Source organism: Euprymna scolopes, chromosome 46 (genome assembly GCF_053919585.1).
Source record: "Euprymna scolopes isolate OS-2025 chromosome 46, ASM5391958v1, whole genome shotgun sequence".
In the NCBI taxonomy this organism is placed as follows: Eukaryota; Metazoa; Mollusca; class Cephalopoda; order Sepiida; family Sepiolidae; genus Euprymna; species Euprymna scolopes.
In genome coordinates, this window is record NC_136527.1 from 181,067,086 (window position 1) to 181,088,921 (window position 21,836).

General features: G+C 31.4%; 1 protein-coding gene across 1 annotated transcript; it reads left to right on the plus strand.

Annotated features, from left to right (window-relative positions):
• The first annotated feature begins 988 nt into the window (after window positions 1-988).
• Window positions 989-19,348, plus strand: LOC145270632 (uncharacterized). Its single transcript, XM_080126253.1, has 2 exons — window positions 989-1,206; window positions 11,500-19,348. Exon 2 carries the CDS (start codon window positions 13,716-13,718, stop codon window positions 14,058-14,060), a length of 345 nt encoding a protein of 114 aa, XP_079982379.1. The 5' UTR covers window positions 989-1,206; window positions 11,500-13,715; the 3' UTR covers window positions 14,061-19,348.
• Window positions 19,349-21,836: the final 2,488 nt, after the last annotated feature.

Here is a 21,836-nt window from a genome sequence, read left to right on the forward strand (position 1 = left end):
TTATGAGGCGAATGTTTGTAGTTTAGTTTCAAAAACCGCGACATTTTAAATATTTTTTAGGTACTCTTGCATAATTTGATCCGACTTCTCGTGAATTCCCGTCAAGCATGGATCGGACGAGACCGGCAATCATTGTCGTAACCTTTCCCTGCTATATATATATATATATATATATATATATATATATATATATATATATATATATATATATATATATATATATATATATATATATATATATATATATATATATATATATATATATAATCAAGAAACGTGCAAGCAAATTACACTGCGTTTATCATAACTGTTTGGGAATTATGCCCCTTGATGGTTAAATTACGATACAATGCAAATCATGAGACTCAGCTGTTGTTAAATATCGATTTGTGTTCTGTTATATTTTTTTTCTCATTTTCACCTCTGCGAGTCGGGACATTTTACAACATCGCGTTACTTCTCTATCAAAGGAGGAGGAAATACATGGGAGGGCTCAAAACATGACAAGATAAGCAAGAATGATGATAACGCGACACATGGCTAAAATGCGCAAACAAACTAGAAACAGTTACTACACTTTCATTGTTAATCCTTTGACGCTGATTGCATGTAAAACATCAGATCTGGAATTATAAGTTAAGGTTAAAATAAAGTTAACGGAATCGAATCTGATAAAAATAAGTCGCAATTTTCATAATGTAATCATGTGATTATTGTTTTGTTTCTTGTTGGTTCAAATCTAGTTTTTGTTATTTGAGTGACTTCGCTATTTGTTCAATTCCTTCCTTTTTGAATTGTTTATGTGAAATATTCAGTTTTGCATTTTTTTAATATTTGGATTACTGTTCTCATCTTGGATGTAAACAGTAGTTCGACTAATCCAAATCATAATGAAATGTTCAATCTTTTACACGAGGAACAAAATAATGATTACACCGTTTTACGATGAACATAAGTTCTTTGTTCTGAAGCAGTTGATTTTGTCTTCTTATAATAATTTCACGTTTAAATCGTGTTTTTCATCTTTTAATTGTGATTCTTTTATATTTTCATATATTTAATTGCTTAATGAATTGGACACACAAAACAAAATTTGTATCAATTTACTAAATATTATATTAAGGAATCCTAACAAACAAACAAATTATCTCCGTTGGGCACAAAAGAAAAACGACTTTTTTTCGTATTAAGCTCCTGGAATGGAAGGTAAGTTTATTTTTTTCACTTTGCAACAATATTATTCAACAACTTTAAAATAATCTTAAATATTAAAATAAGTTTATTTTTTATTGCAATGCAATATGAAAGGTAAGTTATTGTTTTACGCTTAAAATATCCCATTCAATAACTTTTAAAATCATCTGAAATATGTTTTTTGCAATCTCCCTCAAAAATATTGATTCTTAAAATAATATTAAACATAGAAAAGGTTTAATTTTATTGCAATTCAATAAAAAATATTGATTTCGTAAATAAAAGTGTTTATTTAAGTAAAATTTACGTGATTTCTGTGAAAATCCTAATGTTTACCATAAACACAATAATTTTAATCGAACTTGGTTTAATTGTTTGACAACTGAACAAAAAACTGTTTTTCGGCATTTAATATATATATATATATATATATATATATATATATATATATATATATATATATATATATATATATATATATATATGTGTGTTTGTGTGTGTATATATGTGTGTATATACATGTATATATATATATATATTTATGTATATATGTGTGTGTATATATGTGTGTATATACATATATATATATATATATATATGTATATATGTGTGTATATATATATGTATGTATATGTATTCGTATGTATACATATGTATATATATATGTATATGCATATATATATATATATATATATATATATATATATATATATATACATATGTATATATATATATATTATATACATAATTTTATATAGATATACATTTCTGGAGAAGAAACAATTAAAGTAGAAGGCTTTCATACATCTAGTGATCTCTACTATGAAGGGGTGGGATTTAGCTGCTTGTCAGATTTGTCAGGGGTATTTTCATTAAGGTGGTACAAGAGCTTGTAGTTCATCAGAACATCCACCATTAAAATACTTGTAAAACAAGCGGATGGATGCAATATTTTGTCGATGGGACAGGGGCTGAAGCTTAGATGACAGTTCAGGATCTATCAAGTTGCCGACTCTCTTTTGAATCCTGCCCAGGAGCGAGAGACTAGTAACAGATGCACCAACCCAAATGTCAATATGCCATACATGGGCGAATGGTAGCTTTGTAGAGGTATAGGATATTTTCAAGTGTAAGTAACTTTCTAGCAGGGTAGAGAGAGCCCACCTTCTTTGCAGCAGTCTTGGCAATCATCTCGATGTATCTATTCCAACCTCTGCTCCCTTCCTTTGACAGAGTTAAAAATAGACGTCATTTTCAAGTTCAACATAAACAAGTTCTTAATGATGCGTCTCCCTTAAGTAATCCAATTTACCAACAATTACGACGACAGTGGTACATTGACCACTGTATTCTTATTAACCCCTATCCTTGAGTGGTATCTGGGCCTTAATAATGATGACTCTTTTGTAAAAAACATCATAAGTCAAACGTATGTATCTAAAATTTCAAATGTAAAATTTTCACTGATTCTAAAAAATATAATAATTTATGATTTCTTAAACTTGAAAAATATATTGATTATTGTGTAAAAACAACTTTTAAAAAATAACAAAATTTACAAACTATTAAAAACTGGGGTCGCAATTTATAATCCAACATGTTTCAACATTTTGTAAGAACATATTCTGTGGAGATCATAAAATTCTATAAAGTATCTTCCGTGAACAACTTGTGCTTTAGTTCTAATTAAATAACTTTATATCTCTTAAGTCTGCACTTTATAAACCACAAACAAAATGGATAGTGCCAGCACAGAAATGTTAGGTAAGCTTATCTAATGCACTGCTCACCTAACAATGAAGTACGACCGCACAATATATATATTGTCTGATTATTATGTGAAGATGAATTAGTATTGATACAACACATAAATATTTTAAGGTCAATCGATTTAGCAGGTTAGTTGTTACACACTCCTTACACATAATACAATTTAATGTCCGGGTAAAATTTGCTATAAAAACAGTAAAGATGATATTTAATGACAATAGGGATACTCAGGGTTCGTTGAATTAGCATATTTTTTAATATGGCATATCTTTTAATATGGCACTTAAAAACATTCGATGTTGAAGGGAGAAACAGTTTAAAGTCGTTAACAAATGAAAATCATATGAAATCATATTAATTCAATAAAAACTCAATAATAATGATAATCATATGAAATAATATTAATTCAATAAAAAACTCAATAATAATGATAATCATATGAAATCATATTAATTCAATAAAAAACTCAATAATAATGATAATCATATGAAATCATATTAATTCAATAAATAACTCAATAATAATGATAATCATATGAAATAATATTCAATTAAATAAAAAAACTCAATAATAATGATAATAAATGAAATCATATCAATTAAATAAAAAAATGAATAATAATGATAATAAAATTAAATCATATTAATTCAATAAAGAACTCAATAATAATGAACCTCATTAAATCCTAGTAAATTCAATAAAAAAACTCAATAATAATGATAATCATATTAAATCATTTTAATTCAATAAACTCAATAATAATTTTAATCATATGAAATCATATTAATTCAATAAAAAAACTCAATAATAATGAAAAGCATATGAAATAATATTTAATTCAATTAAAAACTCAATAATAATAAAAAATAATATGAAATAATATTTAATTAAATAAAAAAACACAATAGTAATGATAATCATATGAAATAATATTTAATTCAATAAAAAGTTCAAAGATAATGATAATCATATGAAATCATATTGAAGTCAATAAACACGCAATAATAATGATAATCATATGAAATCATATTTAATTCAATAAAAAAACTCCATAATAATGATAATCATATGAAATAATCTTTAATTAAATAAATAACTCAATAGTAATGATAATCATATGAAATAATATTTAATTAAAAAAACGCAATAATAATGATAATCAAATGAAACATTTTATTCAATAAAAACTCAATAATAATGATAATCAAATGAAACATTTTATTCAATACACAACTCAATAATAATGATAATCATCAGAAATAATATTTAATTTAATAAAAAATCAATAATAATGATAATTATATGAAATATATTTAATTCAATAAAAACCTCAATAATAGTGATTATCTTATGAAATAATATTAAATTCAATTAAAAACACTCAATAATAATTATAATCATATGAAATAATATTTAAGTCAATAAAAAACGTAAAATGATAATCATATTAAATAATATTTAATTCAATAAAAATCTCATTAATAATGATAATCATATGAAATAATATTTAATTCAATAAAAAAACTCAATAATAATAATCATTTGAAATAATATTTTATTCAATGAAAAACTCAATAATAATGATAATCATATGAAATAATATTAAATTCAATAAAAACTCAATAATATTTGTAATCATATAAAATAATATTTTATTCAATGAAAAACTCAATAATAATGATAATCATATGAAATTTTATGTATTCAATAATAATGATAATCATATGAATGTATGAATTTTAGTCAATAATAATGATACTCATATGAAATCTTATTTTATTCAATAAAAACTCAATATTTATGATAATCATATGAAATAAGATTATATTCAATAAAAACTCAATAATAATGATAATCATATGAAATAATAATAAATTCTATAAAAAAACTAAATAATAATCATAATCATCTGAAATAATATTTAATTCAATAAAAAACTCAATAATAATGATAATCATATGAAATAATATTTAATTCAATAAAAAACTCAATAATAATGATAATCATATGAAATCATATTTAATTCAATAAAAAAACTCAATAATAATGATAATCATATGAAATAATATTTAATTCAATAATAAACTCAATAATAATGATAATCATATGACATAATATTTAATTCAATAACAAAAATCAATAATAATCATAATCATATGGAATAATATTTTATTCAATAAAAAACTCAATAATAATTATAACCATGTGAAATCTTATGTATTAAATAATAACGATAATCATATGACATAATATTTAAATTCAATAAAAAACTCATTAATAATGGTGATCATAAAAATAATATTTAATTCAATAAAAACTCAATAATAATTATAATCATATGAAATATTTAATTTAATTTAATTAAATAAAAAACTCAATAATAACGATAATCATCTGAAATAATATTTAATTCAATAAAAACTCAATAATAATGATAATAACATGAACCATTTTATTCAATAATTATAATTTATGAAATAATATTTAATTCAATTAAAAAACTCAATAATAATGATAATCATATGAAATAATATTTAATTCAATAAAAACGCCACAATACTGATAATACCATAAAATTTTATTTAATTCAATAAAATCTCAATAATAATAATAATAATAATAATAATATGAAATCCTATTTAATTCAATAAAAAAACTCAATAATAATTATAATCATATCAAATCCTATTTAATTCAATAAAAAACTCAATAATAATATTAATCGTATGAAATAATATTTGATTCAATAAAAAACTAAAAAAATGATAATCATATGAAATAATATTTCATTCAATAAAAACTCAATAATAATGATAATGATGTGTAATCCTATGTAATTCAATAAAAACTCAATAAACATGATAATCATATGAAATAATATTTAATTCAATAAAAAAAAAACTCAATAATAATTATAATAATAGTAAAACATATTTAATTACATAAGAAACTCAATAATAATCATATGAAATAATACTTAATTCAATAAAAAAACTCAATAATAATCATAATAATATGAAATAATATTAAATTCAATAAAATAATAATTAATAATGATAATCATATGAAATATTATTTAATTCAATAAAAAAACTCAATAATAATGATAATGTGGAATGGTTGACCCATTCAAATAAAACAGACGATGAGGGGAGGTTTTGTCATGATTTTTCCATTGCTTATGACCTCACTCAAATTGTTCGAGAACCCACCGATGTGCCCGATACAACCGGTCAATAAAAGCCTCCTAGACCTTTTTCTCTCAACTTCCCCTGAGCTATGTTCATGTTCCGTTCATTCACCTCTAGGATCCTCCGACCACTCTGTCGTATAAGTTAAGATAAAAACGAAATGTAAGAAGTCCCCAGACGTACCCCTCCACCATACTGTATACCGATACTCTATGGCTGACTGGGATAGCTTCTGTACATTTATATCTGATTTACCTCTGCACTCCATGTTTAAAAAGGAAGTGTCCTCTATAGTATCAGATCTTACCGAATGGTTAATTGTAGGCATAGACCAATTCATACCATCTAAAAAATTCCAACAAAAACCTAACAGCCATGGTTCTCCCCAGAATGTGCTGCTGCTATCGCGCACAGAAATCACTTTTTCCATAGCTACCAACGTAATAGATGCACTGAGACTAAAGCTGCTTTCAGGATTGCCAGCAACCACTATAAAAGAGTAATAAAAAATGCTAGAGAGCTATATGCCCAGTCTGTTAAATTCAAGGTAGCTGATCAGCGGCTTGGTTCCCACCAGTTTTGGCAAATAACAAACAGGATCCTGAACAGAAGTGTGCATTCTATCCCAACCATTATCAATGGCCCAGAGGTCATCTTGTCAGCGTCAGACAATGCCAAACTATTTGCAAAGAACTTTGCAGCTAATTCTACCCTATGCGACGAATGCCATCAACTCCCCATATTTCCTCCTATAACACAGAACAAGCTAGGTAACATACAAATATCCGTGCATGAGGTCGCCAAGCTAATCAAGAACCTAGATTCCAGTAAAGCAACTGGCCCTGATGGCATCCCAATTATAGTGTTAAAAAAGCTTCAACCAGAACTTGCTCCCATACTTACGAAACTATTTAAGCGCTGCCTTAAGGAGAAGTGCTTTCCGACTCCATGGAAGACCTCATCAGTTTGCCCTGTATTTAAGAATTCAGGTGATAAGTCATTTCCCTCTCAGTACAGACCAATAAGTCTCCTGTGTGTTATGAGAAAGTTGCTTGAATCCATATTAAATAGAGAAATAGTCAACCACCTCAGCAGGAACAACCTTCTTACTGACACACAATATGTTTTCCATTCTGCAAGATCTACCGCAGATGTGCTGACGGTTATATCCCACAGGATTAGTGAATCTCTTGACAAAGGCTTCCTTTCTAGGGCAATTGCTCTTGACATATCAAAGGCCTTCTACAATATATGGCATAAAGGTCTACGTCACAAGATTTCCAGCTACGGTATAACTGGAAATGTTTTCTCAATCATTAAATCATTTCTCTCTGATAGGCTCATAAGAGTAGTGGTAGATGGACAAAAATCGGAGGCCTGCATTATAAATGCTGGAGTCCCTCAGGGGTCAATCCTGCGCCCAACTCTCTTCCTGATCTACATCAATGACCTCCCTAAACACATACTTAAATCATTCGTTGACATCTATGCTGATGACACGACCATCTACGGCAACACATCAAAGGATGTAAATGACAAAGTTCTCCCTGATTCTCTCTCCTCTGATCTCGAGCGCGTGGTTCAGTGGGGGACGACGTGGCTGGTTACCTTTAATGCATCCAAAACCAAACTCCTATCCTTACATCATCAACGCTCTGATCCCCATCTGGCATCAATTGTGATGGATGGCTCTCGTCTGGGTGAGGCCCCGTGTTTTGACAAGCTTCTGGGTTTGACCTTTACTCCTGATCTGAAATGGAACACGTACATCAAGTCTGTTGCCAAGGTCGCTGGAAAGATGGTGGGATCCTTCTACCGCTCCAGAAGATATCTCACTACTGATGCAATTCTCTATCTATATAAAAGCCAAGTACGTCCAAGAATGGAATACTGTTGCCATATCTGGGCAGGAGCTGCAAAAAACAGCCTACCCTGACTTGACAGAGTACTAAATAGACTTCCTGGCTTAGTGGGGGAATGCCCTTTTCTCTACCCTGCAACCTTTCTCCCACAGAAGAGACGTTGCGAGCCTATCCTTGTTTTATCGTTATTCCCATGACAGGTGCTCGTCTGAACTCCAATCTCTGGTCCCCCCTCGCCAATCTTTCACGAAAAACACCCCTCTAGCTGAATCCACTGTGAAAAATTCCCCCCACTCTATATCTGTGCCTAAATCAAAGCGTGGATTCCATGAACAAAGCTTCTTTCTTAGAACTGCACGCCTGTGGAACTCTGTTCCGTCTGCCTACTTCCCACCGGACTACAACTTGGATATCTTCAAGTCCAACGTTAACAAATTCCTAATGAACTGCCTGCTTAAGTAAACACTTCATCAAATCTCCACACTAACGTAATGTACTTGCAATAACCCTTATCCCTGAGTGGCTTCGGGGCCTTGATAAGTGGTGATCACTGTGTAAAAAAAATAAAATAAAAAATGATCATATGAAATAATATTTAATTCAATAAAAAAATTCAATAATAATGATAGTCATATGAAATAATATTTAATTCAATACAAAACTCAATAATAATGATAATCATATGAAATAATATTTAATTCAATAAAAACTCAATAATAATGATAATTATATGACATCTTATTTTATTGAATAAAAAACTCAATAATAATGATAATCATATGAAATAATATTTTATTCAATAAAAAATCAATAATAATGACAAGTGTGTGCTCGTTTTACTTGTTGATCTAGTGTTAATGTATTCACTATTCAGGTACCTCGTTATAATTTTTTTTTTACATAGGGATCACCACATTATCAAGGCCCAGAGGCCACTCAAGGATATGGATCAAAGAGTGTACAGTAGAAATTGGACAATATAGTAATCATTAGTAATGAAAATTTGGTAAATTTGATAACTTATATGGAACGGCTCATCAAGAACTTATTTACTTTAGACTTGAACACAACCATGTTGTAGTCAGCCGGAAAGCAGGAAAACGGAAGACAATTCCACAGGCGTGCAGTTCTAAGAAAGAAGCTTTGTTCATGGAATCTACGTTTAGGTTTAGGCACAGATAAAGAGTGGGGGGAATTATTGATAGTGTTTACAGCTAGACGAGTGTTTCTTGTGAAAGTTTGGCGAGGGGGGACCATAGATTGAAACTCAGTCGAACACTTTCCATGAAAATAACGATACATCAGAGACAAACTCGCAACATCTCTTCTGTGAGATAGAGGTTGCAAGGAGGAGAAAAGGACATCTCCTATGAGGCTACGAAGTCTATTTTGAACTCTATCAAGGCAGGACAAGTCCTTTCTAGCAGCTCCTGCCCAGATGTGGCAACAGTATTCCATCCTTGGACGTACCTGGCTCTTATATAGATAAATAATAGCATCAGCAGTGATATATTTACCGGATCGATAGAAAGATCCCACCATTTTTCCAGCGGCCTTTGCAACAGATTTGATGTACGTGTTCCATTTAAGATCAGGAGTAATGGTCAAGCCCAGAAGCTTGTCAAAACTTGAGGCCTCCTGAAGACGAGAGCCATTCATTTCAATTGATGCCAAATGTTGATTAGAATGTTGATGATGTAAAGAGAGAAGCTTGGTTTTAGATGCATTAAAAGTAACCAGCCACTCCTTTCCCCATTGTACTACATGCTCAAGATCAGAGGAGAGAGAATTGGAGAGAACTTGGTCGTTTACTGTCTTAGATGTGCTACCATAAATGGTAGTGTCGTCAGCATAAATGTCTACAAATGATGTAATGATGTGATTTGGAAGATCATTAATACATCATCATATTCCAGTACCTTTCACTTGAAAGCTGTAGACCTGGAGCTCTACTCTGTCCGTTTTCATTGCCTATAAAAATTCACTTCCTTCGAAATAGGATCAGAATTAACTTTCTAAATATTAATCTATTTTTATAGATTTATTATTAAATGTGCTGATCTTACACGTGATTAAGTTTTTAAAAATATGTTAAGCTGAATTAGAGATGAATAGATATTTTTTTATTGGTTTGGAATAATAGGATTGACACAATGAGAAATACACGAAAAGAAATAGAAAATGTAATTGTCCTAAGCAAAGAAAATATCAATCTATATGTGGCAGGTGTATTGTTATAAAATGTTTAGTTAAAAATCAAAATGATATAATTAGATTCAATGTTTGTTATATGTTAATAATAATTTAAATATTTTGTCTTACTAATATTTAAATATAAAACATTAAACTCGCTTATAAGTTAAACGTCTATGATTGCAAATAATTTTAACGTTCAGATGAATTAAGAATGAACAAATATTTTCAGATAAAACATTCCAACCCCAATTTTAAACTTTTTTTTGCCTCAAACAATAGAAGACTTACAAGTAGGCTTTGTAATATTCTTACTATGTTAATTGTGTATAAAAAAATTATTAAATAACAATTTTGTTTTAATCAATAGTTAAAGATTAAATATTAACTTGCTGATGCGTTAAACGCATGTAGTAACAACAATTTCAATGTTAAATGAATTAGCAATAAACGGATATCCTTAAACAATCTATAAATTTTAATAATATGCTTTAAATTTGAGAAATATATATGGAAAACAAGTAAAACTAATAAAAAATAAATGTACAGATTTTACTGTAGATTTTTCTAACTGAATTAGTTTCATTTTTTGCATTAAATAAGTCTCTTTGAAGAAAGTGTTGAGAATTTTATTGAATTTACATATTCCTATATCAAATATCCCTATATACAGTATATGCTTTTGCTTTAGATGAACGTTGAGAGGATATAATATATTTATCTCATTATAACAATGACAAATATTACATTAAGATTGTCACACACGCATGTGCGTATTTTCCTTAAAACAGAATATCTTAAAATTGCAACGTTGGTAATTAAGTACGTTGGTGCAAAGCATATACTTAAAACGTTTTTAGAATTCTAAGACAAAGATGGTCTTGGTAGTTGCACGAAGCCATATTTGGCAACAATAACAATACATATGATAACAATTTTGTTTTAACCAATAGTTAAAGATTAAATATTAACTCGCGTAAACTTATTATATTTCTATTATAAGAAATATATTTTTATTATTATCTGTAGCAACTATGGTAGTTGTATGCTTATTGTTTTTACAAATTCTTACTATATTATTGTTTATTTTACTTTATTCATTGCATAATTCCTTTATCTATTACAAAATACTATGAATAGTATTTAACATTTAAACAATATGAATGTGAATTAAGTGTTTAGTTCTGTGATTTTTAAATGTTTTATGAGTTATGTTTCTTGTTTTGTTGGTACGATTAAAATAAACAATGATATTAAAATATTTAATTTCATTCATTTTTTATTTGCAGATGTTCCTGCTTGAATGTTTTTAATAAATATTAAGGGACCATCCTTCACCTTAAACAGTATTCTATACACAATTATTTCCTTACGTGACTGACAACAAAAACGGCAGCACACAACTTTATTAGACATATATGTATGAAGAGTTATTTAATCTGGATTGTTTAGCAAATAGTGATAAGAACGTCACACATATTAAAATTTGTGAAATTTTGTATAATGATTTTATAAATCATAAGATATCGAATTTAACATTTCAGAAAAATCTGCGAATTTGCAAAAGAGAATATTTTAACTTTTACACAACGAAATATCTCTTATCAAATAAAGTGATACAAATTGAAATATCTATTATCAAATAAATGAAAAGAAATAAAGTGATACAAATTGAAGTTTCATTAGCATAAAATCTAACTTGCATCAGCAACTCCAGATTAAAACTGAAAAATTGTTTATAATCTTGTTGCAGGAACCATTTTATTAACTATGAATATACACATTAGGGAAAAGCCACATTCTTGTAAACTTTGTGGATATTCTTGTTCTCAAAAATCAACATTAGTGATGCATATGCGATCTCACACTGGGGAAAAGCCATATTCTTGTGAAGTGTGTGTATATTCCTTTACTAAAAAATCAAAGTTAGTGAGACATATGAAAACTCACACTGGGGAAAAGCCACATTCTTGTGAAGTGTGTGGATATTCTTTTACTGAAAAATCAACATTAGTGAGACATATGATAACGCACACTGGGGAAAAGCCACATTCTTGTGAAGTGTGTGGATATTCTTTTACTGAAAAATCAAAGTTAGTGAGACATATGAGAACTCATACTGGGGAAAAGCCACATTTTTGTGAAGTGTGTGGATATTCTTTTACGGAAAAATCAAAGTTAGCGAGACATATGAGAACTCATACTGGGGAAAAGCCACATTCTTGTGAAGTTTGTGGATATTCTTGTTCTCAAAAATCAACATTAGTGAGACATATAAGAACTCACACTGGGGAAAAGCCACATTCTTGTGAAGTATGTGGATATTCTTTTACTGAAAAATCAAATTTAGTGGGACATATGAAAACTCACACTGGGGAAAAGCCACATTCTTGTGAAGTGTGTGGATATTCTTTTACTGAAAAATCAAATTTAGTGGTACATATGAGGACTCACACTGGCGAAAAGCCACATTCTTGTGAAGTTTGTGGATATTCTTGTTCTCAAAAATCAACATTAGTGAGACATATAAGAACTCACACTTTGGAAAAGCCACATTCTTGTGAAGTATGTGGATATTCTTTTACTGAAAAATCAACATTAGTGACACATATAAGAACTCACACTGGAGAAAAGCCGCATTCTTGTGAAGTGTGTCGATATTCTTTTACTGAAAAATCAAAGTTAGTGGGACATATGAAAACTCACACTGGAGAAAAGCCACATTCTTGTGAAGTGTGTGGACATTCTTTTACTGAAAAATCAAATTTAGTGAGACATATGAGAACTCACACTGGGGAAAAGCCACATTCTTGTGAAGTGTGTGGATATTCTTGTTCTCAAAAATCAACATTAGTGAGACATGAGAACTCACGTTGCTTACTAGATACAGACCTCCTGTATCTTCGGCCTCTCTGTAAAGGGGTTTATTAGTGTATCTCAGAGTGTCCCTGCAAAGGGGCATGGATTGATACACAAATATGAGGATGCTTCTTTCAGGAAGTAAACCCCAACCAAATGTTCCCAAAAATATATGAACAAGAAAATAATAAAAATTAATGGTTACGCACTGGGCCGTATGTGGAAAGCAATAGTGCAATTTTTCCCAATGATACTACTACAGGTAGCAAGACTATGCTGGAGAATCCACCAGACCAGACAAATTCTGATCCTGGACTCAGGCAAAACCAAGCAAAGACTGCAAGAAAACGCAATTATAAAACAGTGAATTGGTTCAAATACTCAAGATTGAAAAGAACGGTGTGCAGAATAGCAAAGAATTTTCTACCACCATTGCCCATACAAAAATAACATCCCAAAGGGAAGACACACTTCCCAACTTTTTGATGAGTGGAACATTCTCGTATGATGAGATTGCAGAACTAAAACGTTGCACTCACCAGATGGCGACAAACGGGGAGTGCCGAATCGACACCCCCGTCCCCATGCAGGAACCTAACCAGACAGTCAATATATATAGCCCAGAAACAAACAGGCACATGACACAATGGAGAGATCTCCACTGAAAGAAGGAGTACCCACCAAAATCTCCTCATCAATGAATGGCCTGTCAAAGAAACAAGACCATCAGATTCTGAGGAGACGACAGCGCCAAAATAATACTCAAAATTTACTGATCGATGCAGAGCAGATTGAGCTAGAGAACCTGCTCGCCAATCAAATCGAAAGAACTAGGCATCTACAACTACAAGACCGACCCAGATTGGTCCAAATAGACATGACCAAGTCCTTAAAAAATCTCGCTGTAAAAGTGAACGAAGCCCTCTCTAAGTTAGTAGCAACAGATGCTTCGTTAACAGAAATTAACCATGCAACAAATGGGGCTGCATGATTTATCCAAACAAAACTCCTTCCCCAAACATCAGAAAGGAAAAAAGAGCACACAGGAGGCCTAAACCAAATGAACCAGTCTAGAAAATCAAACTCCAAAACAGGATAAATGGTCTCAGAAAAGAAATATCCCAGATATCTTCTTTCTTGCGAACCGAAAATCCCGGACAAAACTTAAAGAAGAAGGCGAGAACTTTAAAATCTCGATACTCCCTTCAAACCACGAACCGACTAAGAGCCCATATAGCAGAAAATCAGGCAAAAGTGAAGGACTTAGCTGCACAAATAAAAAATAAGCAACAAAAAATTGATTCCCGGTCGATAAATAGGTTGTTTGACTGAAACCTAAGGATAGTGTACCGAAATCTCATGAGAGATAATATCAAAGTAACGTCACCACCAACACAAGAACAGATCGATAAATTCTGGAGGGCATTGTATGAGGACCCATAACAACACCGGGAGAGGGAGTGGATAGGCACAATAAAAGGAGCAAGGAAAAAATGCCAGCGTTGGAAATTACAAAAGCAGATGTAAATAAAAAGATAATCCACTACAGCAACTTCAAAGCCCAGGAATTGATAACATTCCAAATTTCTGGCTAAAAAGGCTGACGCCACTACACCAACACTATGCTCTAGCATTCAACCGAATTATTGGTGGCAAAGAAGAACCACCAGAATGGCTCACTATTGGCAAAACAACACTTATACCCAAGAGCCAGGAAACATATTTGCCAAATAAATACCGGCCTATCTGCTGCCTTTCAACTACATACAAATGGCTTACTGGAATAATTGCCGATGCAATTTATCAGCATTTGACTGATGGTGAATACCTTGAGAAGGAACAGAAAGGGTGCACGAAAACAAGCTTGGGACAAAAGATCAACTTCTTTTGAACAAAACAATCCTGGAAGACTGTAAGAAGCGTCAAAGAAACCTGTCAATGGCCTGGATTGACTAGAAAAAGGCATTTGACAGTGTGCCTCATTCCTGGATAATGCGGTGTCTGGAGCTGTATAATGTCCATGAGAACATAAGATCTTTTTTTACAAAACAAATGACAATGTGGCAAACATCTGTAATAATATATATTTGTGTTATAGTTTTTCGTTCAGAAGAAGATGTATTTCTTGCAAGGTAAAAACCACTAAGAGAGCGAAGGTCAATGAGATAAGGTATGTTTCCCTTTTGTGTGATGTGCAATGCAAAGATGTCTATTCGTCATGTTAAAAGAACTATCTTGCATACGGTATTTGTTCCGGTTGTAAATAATGTTGATATGTGTATCCATCCACACACGGAAAACCACGGATGCTTTATTCTAACAAAACAGAAAGGAAAACAATATACATACATTAATAGATAAATTTACATCAACACGGTTACATAGACACAATACAACGCGACATGTACATATGCACGTTATGTATATGTATATACCCACCAGTATACTACAACGCATGCTCTTACCTGTCCCATGGCCTACTAATTAGAGATCGCCTTTCTTAGATGAAAATTAAAATGAGAACAAGGAAAGTGATTCAAGTCGCTTAAAACATTATTTCAGATATTAATAACTGAAATAATAATTAATGATTTCTATCATGTTAATGTCAAAATGTTTAAAGTAAAATTGTTTCTTTACTTGATATTAATACGGTATTTGTTCCGGTTGTAAACAATATTGATGTGTGTATCCTCCCACACACGGAAAACCACAGATGCTTTATTCTAACAAAACAGAAAAGAAAACAATATACATAAATTAATAGATAAATTTACATAAACACGGTTACATAGACGCAATACAAGCTTACACGCACATGTGCACGTTATGTATATGTATATACACACCAATATACTACAACGCATGCTCTTACCTGCCCCATGGCCTACTAATATGTACAGTCGAACATGTCGCATTAGAGATCACCTTTCTTAGATGAAAATTGAAATGAGAACAAGGAAAGTGATTCAGGTCGTTTCAAACATTATTTCAGATATTAATAACTGAAAGAATGATTAGTGAATTCTATCTACATATGTTAATGTCAAAATGTTTAAAGTAAAATGTTTTCTTTACTTAATATTAATAGGTGGTCGTTAAATATATTTTCCCTTTTATTTCATTATAATACACACAAAACAAATCAATTGTGAATTGTCTCCCCTGACGTTTTGCATGATTAATTTGTTTACAAATATGAAAAAAAATATTTGAAAAGACAATAAAATGTTATATTATTAAAGAGTTTATTGGAATATATTTTATTGAGAAATACAGAATGACCCCCCAAAAATAGAGGATATTCAATTGTTTTTCTGAGCATTTTACAGTCAACTGAGGAAAAAAGGCTAAATACCCTAGTGTTTTGATGTGATGTTTTCAATATAATAAACTAGTTATGACCAAAGTTTCATTTCATTCGGACAAAACACTAAGAAACAGGGACTAATTAGAGTTGGGACCCGTTTTTTTGCGGTCACCCTGTATTAAAGTATAAAGTGGTAGAAGGATCCCACCCTTTTTCCCATTTTTCCCACGACCTTGGCAATGAATTTGATATATGTGTTCAGTTACAGATCAGGAGTAAAGGGTAAATACAGAAGCTTGTCAAAACATGAAGCCTCCCCAAAACGAGAGCAGTTCATTTCAATTGATGCCAGATAGGCATCAGATAGTTGATTTACAAAAAGAACTCTGCCACATTTTTTTTACATGGGGGTCACCAATTATCAAGGCCCGAAGGCCACTCAGGGATAAGGGTTATTGCGTGTACAGTAATCAATGAGATAGTATTGTAGTAATCATTAGTATTGGGGGTTTTGATAGAGTGTCTTACTTAAGGGGGCGGTTTGTCAGGAGTTTGTTTATGTTGAACTTGAAGATGTCCAAATTGTAGTCAGGTGGAAAACAGACAAGCGGCAGAGGGTTCAATTGGCGTGCAGTTCTAAGAAAGAAGCTCTGCTCATGGAATCTGCGTTTGGATTTAGGCACAGATAAAGAGTGGGGAAAATTAATGACAGTAGTTTCAGCCAGACGGGTGTTTCTCGTGAAAGATTGGCGAGGGGGACGAGGGGTTGGAGCTCAGACGAGCACCTGCCATGGAAATAACGATAAAACAAAGACAGGCTCGCAACGTCTCTTCTGTGGGAGAGAGGTTGCAGGGAAGAGAAAGGGGCATCCCCCAATACACCACGAAGTCTATTTTGTAGTCTGTCAAGGCAGGATAGGCTGTTTTTAGCAGCGCCTGCCCAGATGTGGCAGCAGTACTCCATCCTTGGACGTACTTGGCTTTTATACAGATAGTGATAAATATTAAGTGTCATTTTTTCTCATTAAAAAATGTTTTCATCTATTTTTACAAAACATAACAAAATCATTAAAAATTGTAAAAATAAAATAAAGCTTAATATTCAACACTTGATTTTAATTTTATTTCGACCGTTACCGCTTTTTAAAATATTTAATGAATCTTTTCTAATTTCATCTGAAGAAATTTTTCCTTGTTATATAATATATTTATAACAATTTTTGTTGCAAATTTATACATTTTTTTCAGTGGAGAATAAGTTTTCAAATGTTTTCTGCCGGATGACCTTATTTTGCGTGTGTGTGCAACCGTGCATTGCTTTTGTGTCTGATTGTTCGAGATACACACAAAACACGTTGAGCGCTTTAACAATTCACTATAATAACCTGCCACGATTGCTGAAACTAAAAGGAAAGAAAAATGGAAAAAAGCATGAGCGGCACGTTTGTTTCACTGAGTTGGTAATGCAGCTGTGAGTCGATGGTGAAAGCTCTCTACCATCCCGTTAGCAGAAGGATGATAGGCGATTGTTGCTATGTGATGAATTTTGAAAGATTGGCAAAGGTCTTGGAAAGTTTGTGATATAAACTGGGAACATCTGTCAGTGGTACCAGTGGTGAATACACCAAAATTAGAGATCTATTTCTCTACAAATGCGCGGGCTACAACGTCTGTTGAAATGTCATACAAAGAAATTACTACTGACCAACATGTAAAACAGTCTACCATGGTGACTATTTAGCTGTGACCATCAGAAAGTCGCCGTGGTCCAACAATGTCCAGGTGATCATGGAAGAAACGTACGTCAGGTACAGAGAAGCTGTCTGGGGTAGAGTTTATATGACGATGAACTTTTGTAGTTTTGCATCAGTGGCTTGTTATCGGTGAAAATTGTGAACTGTCTCCTTTCCAACATAAAACAAAAATACTTTACTGCTAAATACATGGCGATTTGTTCTGGACCGAAAATGCTCTATTTTCGATGAATAGTACCCAGCTTAACAGAAAAGAAAGACAGTGGTCCTGTTTGACCATTTACCGCCTGGTTGAGTACGTCACCAACAGCTACATCAGAAGCATCCGTAGAAAGAAAGAGCTTACCTGTCGGGTCGGGATCAAGGTAAAATGTCTTTGTGAAATTCACCAGAGCGTTTTTCGGATGCGTGGAAAGATGTGAGATTTCATCTGAGAGTCAATCTCTGAGTTTGGACAGGTGATGTGAACAGTTGGGTATGAACTGGCGGTAGTAGTTCACAACTCGAATGTAATAACAAAGTTTACACAATGAAGTGGGTACGGGAAAATCCTGGATTACTTGCACTTTTGAAGAACTGCCACTGAATTTGCAACATTGATTTTTAATCAAAAGGATTGTAAACATTGGGAGACTCTGTGTTCTACTTGTGTGGAGCTTGCGATCAGGATGTCGGCGATGCATGTATAGACTAGGGGTAGTTCATGAAGGACTTCATATGTGAATCTTTGGAATGCCTGGGCGGCATCATCCGGTTTAAAAGGTAGATGTATGAAAAATTTTTGTGGAAAGAAAATGTTAAACTATTTTTTAGATATGTGATTGTTTTTTATTTATGATTCTTTTTTATATTTGTGATTCTTTTTTTATATTTGTGATTTTACTTTTTTATATTGAGTGTTTTTTTATATTTGTGATTGCTTGCATAATGTTATTCGTGTTTTTCTGTGCGCATGTGGGCTAAATAATTCAACAACAGGCAAAATACAGGAAAAAGGTTACAACACGTGGTTAGGGTGTTGAATCTTGGTGTATTTATTTATTTGTCAGAGAGGAATACGAAGTTATTTGGTGTGAAAATGCTTCCCTTTTTTTTAGTTTGATACTCGGTATAAGGAATGAAAAAGTGTTTATGGCAAAGTTTTGTAAGTTGAAGTCGAATTTTTGTCAGGCCACATAAAGCATGTTCACAACTTAGTAATAAGGAAAACCATTATACCAGATTATATATATATATATATATATATATATATATATATATATATATATATATTTTAAAACAAAACAAAACAAAGGTGAAAGTTTATACATTGGTGAAATAATTTGATAGTCACATAATGGCATGTGATTGTGGCTTGTACGTGTTGACCTCTGGGGAAGTGTGCAGAAATATAGCTTATAGATCATATTTTACACAGGCAATATATAACTTAGTTATAAGTCCTGGATTGTTCATATTGTGTTAGCTCTGCATGTAAGCATCTTACAGGCAACGATGTTTGTACATAAAAAATGCAAGTCTTACATCACACGATGATGCATGTCTACGGAGCATGCGAATTTGCACGTGTGCACTGTTTGATGCCAAGCGAGAGAGAGGAAGAAGGAAACAGAAAGCTATGTCACCAGTCGCAGGAAATGCATGCGTATCAATTAGTCATGTCATGTTTGCGCATGCCTCACTCCATGCGTGTGTGTACTACTACAATCAGCTTGCTCTGTGTCTGTGTGTTTGATCTAGACAATGCGAATTTGCGACAGGTGTAACGGTTTCCTATAATTTTTTGTTAAGTTACTATTAAATGAGTTTCATATGTTAATTTTATTCAGAGTTCATGAAAAAATAAAGTAAAAAAATGGAAATATTAATAAATTATTGAACACTTGTCTTTAACAAAGTTGTCTCTAACAGATGAAACAATAACTAAAAATATAAACAAGACAACAGATTTCATAAAATTTCTATTTAATCTTTTATTATGTGGCTAACAAATATTTATTAGTTGAAAAGGCAAAAACACACTACATATAATATAGTTCATCTATAAAAGTTTTGATACACTTGCAAGGATTCTGCATAATTCAAATATTTTTTCATTAGAACAATTACCCCAACCACAAGAAGTATATTTCTTCCGTCATGGTTTACTTTGTTTTCAAGTCATTCCAAGATATTCAGAGTCCTTCTGTACCACGTGATTCGCCAAGATAAATTTATATTCGAAGTTGTTTTACGCGCAACTTACCTTCTCTGAATATGAAGTACAGATTGGTATTACGTTGTATATTGGTAAATGATATTATGTAGAGACAGCATTTCTCAGGTTTTTGTGTGAAGACAGAGTCCTTCTTGATAAATTTATATCTGTCGGTTCTTTTTAAGGACAACTTACTTTCTCTTCATATTTATATTATGTAAAATGTATTATTTGTAATACATTGTATATTGGTAAATGATATTATGTAGAGACAGCACTTTTAATGTTTTTGTGTGAAGACAATTCATGTTGTTGGTCAATCAATAATAAAACATCTATATGAAACAATATGAAATGACAGCTTTTGCCAGTTTCTTGATCGCAGTTATTTTAAATGATATTATGTAGAGGCACCATTTTTCAGGTTTTTGTGTCAATGCAATCCATGTAGCTTGGTGACCAATCAATAATGAAACATCCGTAAGAAACGTCAGCTTTTATCAGTTATCTTAAGTCATATTGTTACAGGGAAAGTTATCTTAAGTGATATTGTTACAGGGAAAGGCTGTCACCAAGTAAGCAAAGTTAAGAACTAGAATGTTAGAATTTAGTCTATTGTTAAATTCTATTAGAAATAGATATTGATGTCAATACTAAATGAAGTTCATATGTTAATTTTATTCAGAATTCATGAAAAAATAAAGGAAATGTAAAGATTAATAAATTGATAAACACTTGTCAATAATTAAAATATAAACAAAACCACAGATTTCATGATAAAGTTTCTATTTAATATTTTATTATGTGGATAACAAATATTTATAAGTTGAAAAGGCAAAGACACATTACAAATAATATAGTTTATCTACAAAAGTTTTGCTAAAGTTGCAAGGATTCTACATAATTTCAAATTTTTTTTCATCAGGACAATTAACCCTACCACAAGAAGTATATTTGTTTCGTCATATTTTACTTTGTTTTCAAGTCATTCCAAGATATTCAGTCCTTCTGTAACACTTGATTCGCCGACATAAATTTATATCCGCAGATTCTTTTTAAGGACAACTTTCCTTCTGTTCATATTTATATTAAGTACATATTTGTATTACATTGTATATTGGTAAATGATATTATGTAGCAGTTTTAAGTTTTTGCGTGAAGAAAATTCATGTTGTTGGTCAATCAATAATAAAACATCTATATACATCTTTTGTCAGTTTATTGATGGCAGTTATTTTAAATGATATTATGTAGAGGCAGCATTTTTCAGGTTTTTGTGTGAACAGTGCAATTCATGTATCTTGGTGACCAATCAATAATGAAACATTCACAAAAAACAGCAGCTTTTATCAGGTATCTTAAGTGATATTGTTACAGGGAAAGGCTGTCCCCTTGCCATGTAAAAAAGAAGTATATTAGATAGGTTAATATACGTGGTTAAACATGGATGTTGACTGTTGGTGTCACAGAGAAATACAAAGTTATTGGGTGTGGAAATGCCTCCCC

Excerpts from the sequence above, each read along its gene's own strand:
- LOC145270632 (XM_080126253.1), top strand. The coding sequence starts at position 13,716 with ATGGAGAGATCTCCACTGAAAGAAGGAGTACCCACCAAAATCTCCTCA.